Below are 15,342 nucleotides of genomic sequence, written 5' to 3' on the forward strand. Positions count from 1 at the left end.
GCATTCTGGTCATTTTTTAAAAGTGTCACTCCTAATTTGATGCTAAAGATAAGTCAGAATTCATTTTACTATTTGGCATTTAGGCAAATTGGAATATTTTCTAAGATCTGGTCAGAAAAGTGAGGTTTTTGGGCTCTCTAGAACTGGGGTAAGGAAGTAGGCGCCACTCCACCTCCCCTTGCTAGAGAAGTCAAAGCTATCACTTTAAAAGAAGTTTCTAAGGAGTGGACAAATAAAATTTATTGGAGTAAAAGTTAAAACAGCTAAAAACATTTGAGCAGATTTTGTTAAAGCCTGTCTCACCAGATCAGATAAGGAAAGAGAGTGCTGAAGAGGAGTAGGGAATTTGAGTTACCCTCCCCCACTTGAAAAAGAAAAAGAGAGGGGGAGACATAGCAGCTATATCAAGGGCTCCCCTGGCAACAGCCCTGGGCCCCTGGGTACCCTGAAATCCACAACTCTAAGCATGCAGATGACCCTCTCTCCTTTCAAACCCCTGGGTCCACAACCAAGCTCTGCAACTGTGGGGAGAGGAGAAAAGCCTCTGCACTTGGTAAGCCTAATTTTCTATCAATAATTTTTGCATGTGATGAATTGGAAATGCAATTAATGTCAGAATGTCATTGTGTTATTATGGTATCTCTAAATTGTAAAATCCTCTTATACTGTATTAATTGAGTGACAGAAAGCAGTTTTCAATCTGAATTTTGTTGAAACTAAAAGATGGAGAAAAATTTGTGTAAAACTAGCTATGTTGCTTTTATTAGTTCTGCTAACCTTATGTTTTAATGTTTATTTCATGTGAATTGGATTTTTTATATTACAATATCTGATGGTTTAAAGCTCTTGTATTTGGGATACAAACAAGTAATAATAATACTGCTGATATTTACTGTGATAGCTGATTGTCCATTTAACTTTTTGGCTATTCTGGAAATATACAGTGATTTAAAGTTATAGTTCCCACATTTCTAATGATGAAATGAATGATTCCCTGCACAGTGAATTGGAAAGGTATTTTTGTAGAATTCTTATTGAGCAAATAAGAACTCCTGAAAAAAGGGAAAGAAAAATATAGGGATGTAGTTTTCAAGCTTGCTTCATATAAGAATGTAATTATGGTAATTTGAAGGTTTATGGATCACCACATTCACCATCTATGTGAGATTCCTGAATGTAATTGATTTCTGGTGATAAGTTGATTGGTTGTATGGCTTAAAAAAAAAGATTTTTGTTTTGTGTAACTTCATGTCGAGTTTTAAGGTCATCAGATTGGTAATTCATTTGTTTTTATTTCAAAGTTCAAATTTAAGAACATGATAATTGTTTATGATATTGTTACTGGTAAACAGCTGTACTATCTATGCTGTATGAGAAGCAGTTTCTCTTAAAGTTTTGGAATATTGCAATTTGGGAAATCAGAAGCTTCCAAGTCTGTCTTTGTTTAAAAGGAAGTTTCAGTCAAGATTGTTTAAAATTGTAAGACTCTTAACTAAGTTGTTGGGCTACTGTTTTAATGCTAAAACCTATAACTGTGACAACTTTATCCTGACTAGTTCTGCCCAGTCAGAACAGTCCTCCTGCTTGTATGAGAATTGGCTAAACAGGGGCATCATTATTAGCCCTTCCCCCATTCACTCCTGCATTTACAATGTTGTAAAACTACCAAATCCCCTGGAAACTATCTCTGTTAAGCAAGGTCATTGGGAAAAGAACTTTTTTCAGTCATGTAGTTTTTAAATGAACCTAACTTGCTAAAAATTGCCAGGATTAAAAAGGATTTTTATCAATTGGCTTTTAGATTTCAGAAGGAAAGATGGTAAATGGAATTCCTTACAGTTGTGGAACCTGATAAATCTTTATTGCTTATTGCAGCTACAAGAGAATAGAAATAATTATAACTGGCTCTAAGCTGTGATTGGTGAGGCTTGTGGTTTAAGGTAAAAGGCATTTGGGACCATAACTAAATTTTATTATGAGTTTGAATTTGGGTATAGTTATCTGCATTAAATCAGTATCTGAGAGAAAAATGCCACAAGCTACTCAGAGGAAATGTGATCTTGTACTGTGGACAGGTGGAAGTCTGCATTTGGTAAAGGCTGGAGGGACAATCTTAGCCTCCATCTGGGATGGGATCCCTCCTGGCTCAGTTTACCCATGGGGTTCCTTTGAAAAGGAATGTTCCCTACCTATTCCTGAGTCTAGCTTTGAGGTGGAATGGATACTGCCTGGTTGGATATCTGTAACTAACCTGAATTTAAACAGAATCAAGGATGTCTTATCCTGTCATATTTGGAATGTCACAGGTCCTTCTATAGCAGGTTTCTATGATCAGAGCAAGGATTCAGTAAAAGATTGAGCTCTTTCGTGTTAGATTACTGGAAACTTTCAGGCTTAGCACCCTTCACTTGCAGGTGACATCTCAGGCTGAGTCCTTGCATCATTTGGCAACCGAGACTGCATTTAGCCTTCGGGAGATCCAGCAGTCTCTGGATTCCCTGGCCAATGTGGTCCTGGACAATCGTATAGCCTTAGATTATCTGCTAGCCTCTAATGGAGGCGTCTGTGCCCTAGCTAACACCTTCTGCTGCATGTATATCAATAATTCTTGACAGGTAGAACTCCGCATCAAAAATACACTGGAAAAGGCCAATTGGATGGAAGAAATTCATGAAACCCTTAGTGCACCAGGTTCCTCCTCTTCCTCATGGTGGTTCTGGCTTTTCCCTATATTGGCCCCTTTCCCGGTCCCACTCCTATTTCATTTTTGGTCCTTGTCTGCTTAACCTCTTTGCTAAGTTTGCCTCTTCTAGGCTCAGTGCTTTCCACTGGCAGATGATCGCACAGGCTGAGTACCAACCGTTGCCTGAAGTCACTACCCATCACCCCTTGGACCTGGTGTTGGCCAAATTCCGGACATTGGCCAAGGACCCCAACCCTTGAAGGATGATACCCTGAGAGGCAGGGACAGCTCTACGCCCCTCCCCAGCGAGAAGTAGCTCGGGAAGCTGAGACCATCGTCCTGTGCCCTCAAATGAATTCAGGTGTCATCTGTTTAAGGTGGGAATGATGGGGTGCTTGGGGTGCTTGGTATCTATATGTGTAACAGCAATTTGTAAAACCAATTGGCAACATCAGTCGGTAACATCAATTTGTAAAACCGGTTTGTACAATTGTAACTGCAATTTGTATTGTAAAATTGTAATAGCAATTTGCAAAAAAATCACGTTTTCCCTTTCCCAGCCTCAAACTCTGCCCCTTCCCCCTATCCACATTCTGCCTAGGCAACAACTTGTGTCTCCTTTGTCCTTGCTTCCTGTCTGGCCCAAATCTTATCTCCAAGTTAAACTATCTATGCACTGAAGTCACAAGTTCCTCTCAGTCCGCCCTAACTTTTTATCTATGCACTGAAGTCACAAGTTAGCCTTGGTTCCCTTACATCCATCCAGTCAGCCCTGAAAATGGCAGCCCTACCCTTTAAAAGTAAAAGCCTGTTCCCCCTTTCACTTGCAGGTCCCCTAAGGATCCTTGCCTGCTGTAAAGCGTATAATAAACTTCTTCAACTCTGACTCCAAGTAAGGCTGAACTGAATTCTTTCCAGACTGAATAGCAGGTTCTGGTCTTAGATAAGATCAGAGTTCCTGCCAAACCTACTGGGAGCCATCCCTCATCATCTCCACCATGCCTGTGCAGCATTATATAATGATAAATAATATAAACATCCACTGCGACTGTGCAGTGAGATACAGGGATGGGGTGATGTAAACTTGTGAGACTATTGTTGGCAATATGCCTTCTTTGTCTGTTGCCCCTATAAAACAGGTGGTCAGTGAATGGGGAACCTTAGGGTTGAATGCATGAATGCTGCGTGTGACTCAATTGGCCCCCATTGAGGCTTAGGGGGAACCTTAGAGTTGAATGTGCAAATGCTGTGTGTGCCTTGATCAGCCCCCATCAAGGCTTGGGGGGAATCTGTGTTTGCCTCAACTGATACCCACTGAGGCTCATGGGGACTTAGGGGATGCACAAGTAGTGCCTATCTTGACTGATCCCATCAAGATGTAGGGGTAATTTCCCCCCTTCTCACTGGCCCCTGCGAGAAGGGTGATTAGGGAATGCTGTAGGAGTTTGTCCTCCCATGATCAGCAATCCTCTTCTGAGAAACTAGACTAGAATAAGATTATTTATTAACCCCTTCTTAGTGTCTTTCCTGTGTGACCAAAGCAAGAGTGAACCTGTCCTAGCAGCCCTCCTGTGTGCTGCATTTATTTGTCTTACAGTATCCAAGAAAGAATCCAATAGACAGGGCTTCAACTGTCTAAACAAAGTAATAGATACCTAATCACCAGACCAAGGAGTGCTAATATCTGGGTTCACAAAGTCAGGGGGACCCTTAACAATGGCTACCCAGAGTCTCTGGCCAAATTACAAAGAAACATTCTTCTCATGAGTGAGCCCCAAAGCAAAATACCAACCTCCCAGAATATACTCAGTGCCTAATTGGCTTAGTATCAAAAGGTGTGAAAGCCTTCTAGCAAGCAAGCCTCCTCTTAAGCAGGCTCTCCCCTAAAAAAGTTCCTCCTCCAAGGCAATATATGGGATCTATGTGACTCAGGATGTGTCACAGCTGTGAACTGGGTCGGAGCTCAAAGCAGCAGAACATCTGTGATTGAAATAACTGTATACCTTTAGACCTGGGAATACAGCCCGTGTCCCCAAGAAAAAAGGGAACACATGTGGTCAGTAGGCCTATTAATGGACAGAGAAGATCTTACATTCCTTATATTCCATTAACCCTACAGCTTGTCCTCAGTTTTTTCCTACTTTAGCCAAGTTCTGCCTAATACTTTTAGATGATGAATGGAGTACATTCATTTTATCTGCAATCTCCATTAAAAAGTTTTGTTTTTAATTATTTTCAAAATATTTTCAAAGAACATTTATACTGATTGGACACACAGATAACACATAGTATATAGACTCACCAACTGTAAAAACAACTTCAACATCGCTCAACTGAGAGTCTATAATGCTGTTCTTTGATTGACCTCTCATTTCCCCAAGTAGAAAACCTTCCTAGAGGGGTACAAAAAAGAAACAATATATGAAACAAAAACACTTACTGTGTCTTTATTCATTAATTAATTTCAAACCTGAGCACCTACAATATGCAGGATACTAAAGATTTAGAACACAAAAAAGCACCTCACTTGGCCTACTTGGAGAGAAGGTATGAATTAGTTTGTAACAGAAGACAATATGTCAAAATGAACAGTATAGCAAAGTATTATAAAAACTGTCATAAGGGGAAGATTAACATGGATTGTATTACTGGGGATTATCATTTATCTCTTTCCCCCTAATCATGAGGATGCCCCAAAGTACTGTCCTTAGCCTTCTACTTTCTGTTATCTTATCAGCCCCCTTGGGTTCAAAACATCATCTTTATACAGATGATTTGTGAATAGATGCATACTCAGTCCAAATCTTTCTCCTGAATTCCAGTCTTATTTTACTAACTGCCTTCCTGGACATCTTAGGTAACCTAAACTCAATATAACCAAAACAAACCCAATTTTCTCCCCCTTTAACCTCCCCTTTCTCCAAACTTCCCTATTTCTCTTGAAGGTGTCACCAAATTTCTTGTCAGTCAAGCTTGAAAACTGGGGTTCAATGACTCTCTCCGCCACCCCTTAAGTCTCTAATCCATTGCTCAGTCTTTTCAGTTCTATATCAACATCTTTCATATTCTTATTCTTTTTCCCCCTTAAGTTGTCCCAGTCCAATTTTGTATCTGAATTATTGCCTAGTTGCATGGACAGTTGCATAACTTAATCAACCTCCTCCCTGTATTCCTTTGTTCCTTCTCTTTTCCAACCCATTCCCACAGCTGCCCAAATAATCTTCCCAAATCACAAATCTAATCATGCTAGGCCATGCTCAGACATTTCCAATGATTTTCCATTGCCTAAAAGATAAAATACCAACTCAAGGTGGCATTTAAAACCCTTCAGTTTGGCTCCAGCCGAACTTTCCAGATCTATGTCATACACATTTATATACTAGCCTAAATGGCCTACTCTATATTCCCTGAACTTAATAGGCCATCTCTCAACTGCATGTCCATGAGCAATCTATTTTTTATGCCTTTTAGAATGCTTAGCTTACTTCTCTACTTATCTAAGGGGCCACTTCCTTTGTGAACCCTTTCCTGATCCCCCTAGTTGATAGCATTCCCTCCCTCCCTCCATAAATTACCTTGAAATTATTTCTGTTTACATGCTGTATACCCCACTAGAATATAAGTTCTTTGAAGACAGGGTATTCTTTTTGTTGTCTTTATAAATACCTAGCACCTAGCTATTAAAATTAATTATCTGAAATAAAAAATAATCCTGAGGTACAAAGTTTCTGAGTGAAAATTATTTAATAGCAAGGCTAGCAAGTTACCATTAAATCAGGTCAACTAATTCTTCAGTAATTAGTGACAACAGAATGATTTTAAAAGATTATTTTTATAACACAGAAGAGGAATTACAAAAAAAAGGAAATTTGTTTTTGAACAAAAATTCGACTGCACAAGTCAGGTCATCTGACCAGTTTGTTTTTGCCAGGCTTTCTTAATCCAAATTCTAAAAGTGAGATTATCCCAGAAGTCCTTGCTCTACAGGCAATGCCTTTTTGTAACCAGAAAGCTTACTGCGATAAAGAAGTATGTGGTGTGTAGTTAGCAGTCACACACCACCCAACACTACCCCCACCCCCTTCTCCCCTCTTCCAGTTGCCAACCTTAAAGATTTCATTACTCAACTTAGACTTAACATCTAACTAAAGGAAAACAAAAAACTTATCCACTAAGATTGGAAAATGTAACTTAATTTTTAGTCAACCCCCTTTTCTCCAGCTGCCAGAATGGGGAAGTTAGTCCTTAGAGTCAGTCCTTTGATTATTTTATTCCTACAAAGATATATGTCTAACTCTAAATTGTTGGCTACTAAATGCTAAAGTCTTATCAATCTACTTATTTACTAAAGCTATAGGTAACCTAGACTTAAGAGAATATCTATGTTAGGCTGGCTTAGCTGTTAGGGCTAGCTTTTCCTAAAGAAAGGAACTTAATCCTACAATCAAACTAAAATCAAAGTAATCACTACTAACTGATTTTCCTTTTCATATAGCACAGTGCTTGCGTATAGTAAACTCTTCATGTTTACTGAATGAATGAACCATAGGCATAAGCTGAACTCTGAAGGTAGGATTTAGTCAATCAACTGGCATTTATCACTGTATCAAATGAATCAGATCACATGCCTACCAAGTGCCAAGAATACAAAGAAAGGTTAAAAACAACAGTCTCTGCTCTCAAGAAGTTCACAGTCTAATGAGGAAAAGGACATTCCTGGTAGGAGAAACTGTATGTGTTAAGGTTTGGAATTGGGAATGAGTATGTTAGGTTCAGAAGATAGTAAGATAACTAGTCTGGCCAGAGGGGAAAGTTTCTGGCATATAGGTAGGATAAGCTTCAAGAGACCTGAATGGAGAAGGAGTTGGGACTTTATTCTCCAGGTAATGAGGATTCAATGGAGGTTGTTGAGGCATATCAATCAACAAGTGGCTACTTTGTGCTAAGTTAGGGAATTATACAAAAAAAAATCCAGTCCACAACTTTAAAGGGCAAATAAATGGGAAATAAAATTGGGGCAGTAGAAGAGGGAGAACTAGTAGCTGGAGGGGTGGAGGTGGGTAGAGAAAGGCCTCATGTAGGAGCTGAGCTGTGAAGCTCACTAGGGATTCTGAGAGGCAGGTAAGGAAGGAGTGAATTCTAAGCAACAGGGGACAGCTGATAAAAAGGCATGAAGACAGCAAATAGAACGTTTAGAAGAACTGCAAATAGGACAGTTTGACTAGAAGAAGTTTGCACGGAGGGGAGAAATGTGTAATAAATCTGAAAAGGAAGGCAGAAGCAAGAGTTTTATTGTGTATGAATATGTCAAACTGAGGAATTTGTTTTTGATTCTAGATCACTGAAACTTTTTGAGTATCAGAGTGTAATGGTCACACCTATGCTGGATGAAGTGGAGAGGAGAAAGCCCTGAGCCATGAAGAACAAATCAGAAAGCTACTGTTCTATAAGCAGTCTTGCAAAGAAGTCCTGAACTAGCTGGGGGGAGGGAGGTGGACAAAAAAAAATTGTGATTATCCTTTGTTCTAAAATCAGTCATTTCCAGTCACACCCCTTTCTGTCCACCTCCCCAGTGAGCTTTTCCTGGAAACAAAGAAAAAGTTACAGAAAAGTAACTGATTCGGTAACAGCACACACAACATTCTGAACCCATAGTCCCCCACCTCTCCAACGGAAAGAATCTCTTCTCCTGGGCCAATTATAATTTGCCATTAAAATTAGACATATGAGTATTGCTTCTATAACCACATCATCTCTCACAAGACTTGGCAAAATTCAGATTTTCTGGGTGAGGAAGGATAAATAGTCAAGGATGGTTCTTAAGTTTCAAACCTGGGTTGAATGGAAGGATGGTAGTACCCTTGACCTAAAAATCAAAGTTAGAAGAGAAGTGGGTATGACGAGATTAAGTCAGTGTTTTAGGAAATTAATCTATCTGGACTGAAGAAGGGAAGAGATAGTGATATAGGGAGAAATGTGCTGTCTAAAGGGAAGGGTTACTTTAAATGGGTTACAAATTTTTTTCACAATCGTACTTTTTAAAAAAAAAATCAGGGAGGTATACATGCTCTGGAGATTTAAAATAAATGTACAGGTCTACAATTTCTGTCATCCTTATAAAATGTCTAGTGTTTTACAATACTGCCAAGTTGCTTAGTTTTATTTTTTAGCATTTATTTTCTTCATTTCACAATAGACCAAAAAACAGGTAGCACTCAGGATGTCTAACTTCCAGTCTCAAGTGTTCTGGACTGCTTCCAAGAATAATCCCTCTAAGGGAGAGACAATGCAAGTGATGCTCTTCAGTTACTTTCTTTTGAAAGACTAAGGAAAAGGTGAGGTAAGAGCGATTCACCAACTGATAAAAGGTCAGTAGATGCAAGGAAGCAGTTTTCAGAGGCAGAAATCCAAGGCATCAATGGCCATAAGGAAAAAAAAAACCCAACACTCCAAATCTACAAGTGGAGCAACAGAAATTAAAGCACCTGACAGTCCACCTCGTTGGCACAGACTAGCAAAGATGATAAAATTGGATAATGACAAATGTTGGAGGGGCTACAGAAAAATGGGCAAACATATATTATTGGGTAGGGCTGTGGGTTGGTCCAGCTATTATGAAAAGGAATTTAAAAACATGCCCCCAAAGTCACTAAACTGTGAATACCCAATAATCTGAAGAAGAAGAAGTAGTGGCTTGTGGCAAGGAAGCAGAAACTAAGGGGGTGCTGGGCAATTTGATAAGGGCTGAATAAATTATGGCATATGTATAAATGAAAGTGGAGACTTTGAGAAACCAGTCAAGAGCGATGTGATGAGGAGGAGAATCACTTATGCAATGACATCATTATAAAGAAAAATAACTTTGAAGGGCAACTTTTATTCCTGATAAGGCAATGTCCACAATTCCAGAGGACCAATGATGATGTATGCTACCCATCCTCGAGACTGAGATGCAAAATGAGACATACATTTTTGGATATGGGCAAAGCAGGCTATTTCACTTGACAGAGAATTTTTTTCTTCATTCCTTTCTTTTTTGGGGTCTGGGGAAGGGCGGAGCGAGAAAGTGTTAGTAAAATGAATAATAAAACGACAAGTCCAATAAATCACTAAGGGTGTAGGGGGCTGTGAGCCGCAGTGCCGCCGCCAACACTCCCCAACTGCAGCCCGAACCAGATTAAAATATAACTGGGAAATGTTTTTAAAATATAAATAAAAATACAATAAAACAGAGAGGATGTGTGGTGTTCTAAGTCAATAAGAGGCCCCCGGGGACGCCCCTGTTCAGTTCAGAGCCCTTGGTTTCTGTTTTGAGTTTAATGCCACAGAGGAGGATCCTTCTCGCACGTCCCCCATAGCACTGGGCTGGCACCAAAAAGAATTAAATAAATGCGTGAGAAGATGAGAAAGGTAGCTGTCTGGAGGGAGCAGCTGGACCCCGCCCTTCCCCTCCCCGCTCCCCGCTCCCCACTTCCACCTCCCGCTCGGCGCTCCCTCCCCCGTCCGTGCTTCATTTATTTCTTCTTGGCCTCACCGAGTCAGCGTTGGAGTTAAGGTGCTGGAAAGCGAGGGCGCTAAACATGAACCCCGAGAGCATCGCCGACGTCTTCTCGCCCTCCATACTGCAGTCCTGCTCCTGGCCTAGGACGTCCTGCATCCCCGCCCGCGCGCTGCTCCAGTCCGGGTATCTTCCGGGCGCAGGCGCAAATGCAAGCACTCGAATTCAGATGCTGGCCAAGAGCAGAGAGCCACGCGAGAGCGCGGGGGCGGTGCGGGGTCCAGAGTGGCCCCTGCTAGAAGCGGCGCAGCTCGGTGACTTGGGCTAGGTGGGCTGTGCCGGAGCCTCTGGTCTGTCGCGCTTGTCTGCTGGGCCATTGCTAGCGTCACACCCTGGCAAAGACTTTACCAGACCTCATTTTTTAATCCAGACCTCTTTCCTTTGGTCACCCGATTTGATTTACAGAACCACCTGGTGGGATACAAAGGGCTGCCAAGTGTAATCCCTATATTGCAGATGAGGAAAATGGTTGAAATGACAGACAGGTTCAGGGACCTGCCCCAGGTAGAGCTACCAAAAGGAAAACGTCAACCTGAACCACTTGTTGCTATTTAATCGTGTTCCACTCTTAGTGACCCAGGGGACCATAAAATGTCAATACTGCCCAAGGGGTTTCCTTGGAAAAGATTACTGCTGTGTATTGTGTATCTGATGGGGTGTTGGGGTGCCTGTGCTTGGACCCCAGTTCCAAAATCACATCCAGTTCCAAAATCACATTACTCCCCAGCCTCAGAGCATAATCTCTGCCCATTTCTCCCCTCCCCCTGGCCTATGCCTAGCAATAATTTATGACTAGGCCCCAGCCAAATGCTTATCTCCTCCTGATACAGCAACAAGTGAAAACTCCACTAGATTGTCTAGAAGCATGGGCAGCCAGGTGGCTCAGTGAGTAAGAGCACTGGCTCCAGTGTTGGGTTGAGCTAGGGATCAGTCCTGACTCAGATACTTAGTACCACACCCAGAAATAACTGGTCTTGTAACCTTGAGCAAGTTACTTAAGCATTTTCTTTTTTTTAAGCAATTGGGGTCATATACATCCTGAATCCCTCCTTATGTATGCCTTAGGCTTGGGACATATGTAAACTCCCAAGATCCATCTTGTCGAATATAACATTGATGGGTGACAGCTTTGTCAGACCTTATGGTTAAGTGACTTCAAGTCTAAAACCACACCTCCATGCAGCACCCCCTCAGGCTATTTCTTGGTGAATTCTGGGCAATACTGGGCAATCTGCTCAGTAGATATTAAAAGTCCATGGTCCTTTAAGAACTGACCACTCCTTAACCACTCCCTAATTCCACCCTGACTCACCCAGCATGTTTGGCACAGGTTTCACCATAGTTTATGCTATGTAAACTTTAGCTGTACCCCTTTAGGGTTGCAGGTCCCCTAAGAACTCTCGCCCAATGTATAGTGTAACAATAAATCTTTGCCACCTTGACTTAAAGAATGCTTGAGTCTGTGAATTCATTCCAGATTGCTTTCCAGGGACTCTGGTTATTGGGGTTCCTGGACCCCCTGAACCCCATCATATCTACTCTATTCCACTGATCCACCATTCTATTTGTTAATCATTACCAGATAGTTTTCATCATTACCACATTATATTACAGTTTAAGATCTGGTATTGCTAGACCTTCATTTTTTCAGTTCATTAATTCCTTTGATATTGATATAAAAACCTTTTGTTCTTCCAAATGAATTTTGTTATTATTTTTTCTAGCTCAATAAAATATTTTTTTTGGTAATTTAATGGGGATAGCACTGAATAAGTAGATCAATATTGTCATTTGTATTATATTAGCTTGAGCCACCCATGAATAGTTGTTTTTCAAATTACTTAAATTTATATATTTATTTAAATTTATTTGTAATAAAAAATTATTTTTTAATTATGTTCAGTTATGTTCCTGGATTCTTCCATTTCTCTAATCAATAGTGATTTAGAGCATTTTTTTTCATATTACTATAAATAGCTTTGATTACTTCATCTGAAAATTTCATGCTTATATCCATTGACCATTTATCAATAGGAGAATGACTATATATCTGAGGCATGAGACTTTTATCAGAGAAACTTGTTGTAAATTTTTTTTCACAATTATGATTACTAATTGTGTGATTTTCTCCATACTATTTTCCCCCATTTATCCTCCTCCTCTTTCTCCTTTCACCCTGTCCATCATCAAAAGTTGTTTTGCTTCTTACTACTGCCTCCCCCAAATCAGCCTCCCTTCTATCAGTCCCATCCCTTCTCTTATCCCCTTCCCCTGCTATTTTCCTATTGAGTAAGATAGATCTCTATACTCAACTAAGTGTCTATATTATTCCCTCTTTTAGCCAATTCTGATGAGAATAAGGTTTAAGTATTCCCTCACACTCCCCTCCATCGTAAAAGCTCTTTCAGGCCTGTTTTATGTGAGATTATTTTGCCCTTTCCCCTATCTCACAGTGCATTCTTCTTTCTTACCACTTAACTTTTATTCTTTTAGTTATCATCCCCATCATATTCAAAGCACACCTGTGCCCTCTGTCTATGTATACTCCTTCTAACTGCCCTAGTAATGAGAAAGTTCTTGAGAGTTGTAAGTATAATCTTACTATGTTAGAATGTAAACAATTTAATATTATTAAGTCACTTAGGATTTTTTCCTTTCCTGTTTACCTTTTTATGCTTCTCTTGATTCTTGTATTTGAAAGCCAAATTTTCTATCCACCTCTGGTCTTTTCATTAAGAAAGCTTGAAAATCCTCTATTTCATTGAACATTGTTTTTCCTCCTGAAGGACTATACTCCCTTTTGATGGGTAGGTGATTCTTATAATCCTAGTTCCTTTGCCTTCTGGAATATATCATATTCCAAAGTCATATTCGCCTTTAACATGGAAGCTGCTAAATCTTGTGTTATCTTGACTACAGCTCTGAGATATTTGAATTTTTTTCTTTTAAATGTATTTACTTTTAGTTTATAACATACAGTTCAACAAGTTTTTGAATTCCAAATTTTCTCTCCCCCCCTTTCCTTCCCCCTCCCCCAGCAAGGTGGCATGCAATTCGATATAGGTTCTACATATAACTTCACATTAAACATTAGTCAACTTGTAAAGAAGAATTATAACCAAAGGAATGAACCACAAGAAAGAAGAAGCAAAACAAAGCAAAAAAGAGAGAACAAGTAGTTTGTCTCAATCTGCATTAACACTTCGTAATTCTTTCCCTGGATGTGAATAGGCTTTTCCAAAATGAGTCTTTTGAAGTTGCCTTATAACTTTGCATTGATGAGAAGAGCACAGTCTACCAAAGTTAGGCATCACCCTGGTTCTGTTCCTCTTACTCAGCAACAGTTTATATAAGTCTCTCCAGGTTATTATGAAGTTGGTCTGCTCCACATTTCTTATAGCACAATATTAATCCATTACATTCATATACTGTTCAGCCATTCCCCAATTGAAAAGCATCCCCTTGATTTCCAATTCTTTTCCAACACAAAAAAAAGCTGCTATCAAAATTTTTGTACATATGAATCCTCCTCCCATTTGTATGATCTCTTTGGGATACAGCCCTAGAAGTGGTATTGCTGGGTCAAAGGGTAGTCATATTGTTATAACCCTTTGGGCATAGTTCCAAAATTCTCTCCAGAATGGTTGGATCAGTTCACAGCTCCACTAACAATGTATCAGTGTTCCAATTTTCCCACATCTTCTCTAGTATTGATCATTTTCCTGTTTTGTCATGTTAGTCAAAGTGACAAGTGAGGTGTGGTACCTAAGAGTTGTTTTGGTTTGCATCTCCCTAATGAATAGTGATTTAGAGCATTTTTTCATGTGATTATAGATATCTTTAATTTCTTCCTCTGAAAACTGCCTGTTCTTATCCTTTGACCATTTATCAATTAGGGAATGAATTCGCATAATTACATATTTGCCTCATTTCTCTGTATATTTTAGAAAGGAGACCTTTATCGGAGATACTAATTATAACATTCTGTCTGAATTTGCTGCTTTCCTCCTAATCTTGGTTGCATTGGCTTTGTTCATACAGAAAAAATTCAATTCAATGTAATAAAAATTATTCATTGTGCATTTTGTAATGCTCTCTATCTCTTGTTTGGTCATAAATTCTTCCCTTCTCCATAAATATGAGTAGACTTCCCTTGCTCTCCCAGATTGCTTATAGTATCAGCCTTTATATCTAGATCGTGCACCCATTTAGACTTTATTTTGGTATACAGTGTAAGATACTGGTCTATGCCCAGTTTCTGCCATACTATTTTTCCAGTTTTCCAAGAAGCTTTTGTCAAATAGTGAGTTTTTATTCCAGAAGATGGAGTCTTTGGGTTTATCAAACAGTAGATTACTATAGTCATTGACTACTGTGTCTTGTATACCTAACCTATTCCACTGATCCACAACTCTATTTCTTAAACAGTGCCAAGTAGTTTTGATGACTGCTGCTTTATAATACAGTTTAAAATCTGGCCACCTTCCCTAGCATTTCTTTTAATTAATTCCCTTGATATTCTGGGCCATTTGTTCTTCCAGATGAATTTTGTTATTGTTTTATCTAGCTCTACAAAATAATTTTTCAGTAGTTTGGTATGACACTAAATATGTAAATTAATTTAGATAAAATTATCATTTTTTAATATTAACTCGACCTAACCATGAGCAACTGATGTTTTTCCAATTATTTAGATCTGACTTTATTTGTGTGAAAAGTTTTTGTAATTGTGTTCATATAGCTCCTAGGTTTGTTTGGGCAAGTAGACTCCCAAATATTTTATAATGTCTACAGTAACTTTGAATGGAATTTCTCTTTCTATCTCTTGTTGTTGGGATTTATTAGAAATATATAGGAATTCTGAAGATTTATGTGGGTTTATTTTATATCCTGCAACTTTGTCAAATTTATTATTTCCAATCTTTTTTTACTTGATTCTCTAGGACTCTCTAAGTATATCACCATATCATCTGCAAAGAGTGATAACTTAGTTTCTTCTTTGCCTATTCTAATTCCTTCAGTTTGTTTTTCTTCTCTTATTGCTACAGCTAATATTTCTAGTACCAAATTGAATGACAGGGGTGATAGTGGACATCCATGT

General features: G+C 39.3%; 1 protein-coding gene across 2 annotated transcripts in view; it reads right to left on the reverse strand.

Annotated features, from left to right (window-relative positions):
- LOC138176494 (BRCA1-A complex subunit Abraxas 1-like) overlaps nucleotides 1-10,423 on the reverse strand; it is a 34,791-nt gene extending 24,368 nt beyond the window's left edge. The window contains exons 1-2 of one of the 2 annotated variants that reach the window (XM_069107276.1): nucleotides 10,218-10,423; nucleotides 4,986-5,076 (exon numbers count right to left, since the gene is read on the reverse strand). In XM_069107276.1, the coding sequence (XP_068963377.1) occupies nucleotides 4,986-5,076; nucleotides 10,218-10,340 (214 nt within the window). In that variant the 5' untranslated portion in view covers nucleotides 10,341-10,423. The remainder of the gene's footprint in view (nucleotides 1-4,985; nucleotides 5,077-10,217) is intronic. The other variant, XM_069107275.1, reaches the window with a different exon arrangement.
- Nucleotides 10,424-15,342: the final 4,919 nt, after the last annotated feature.

Source organism: Petaurus breviceps, unplaced genomic scaffold (genome assembly GCF_028583685.1).
Source record: "Petaurus breviceps papuanus isolate PSGF00001 unplaced genomic scaffold, PetGlider_PUasm1.0 89748, whole genome shotgun sequence".
Classification (NCBI taxonomy): domain Eukaryota; kingdom Metazoa; phylum Chordata; class Mammalia; order Diprotodontia; family Petauridae; genus Petaurus; species Petaurus breviceps.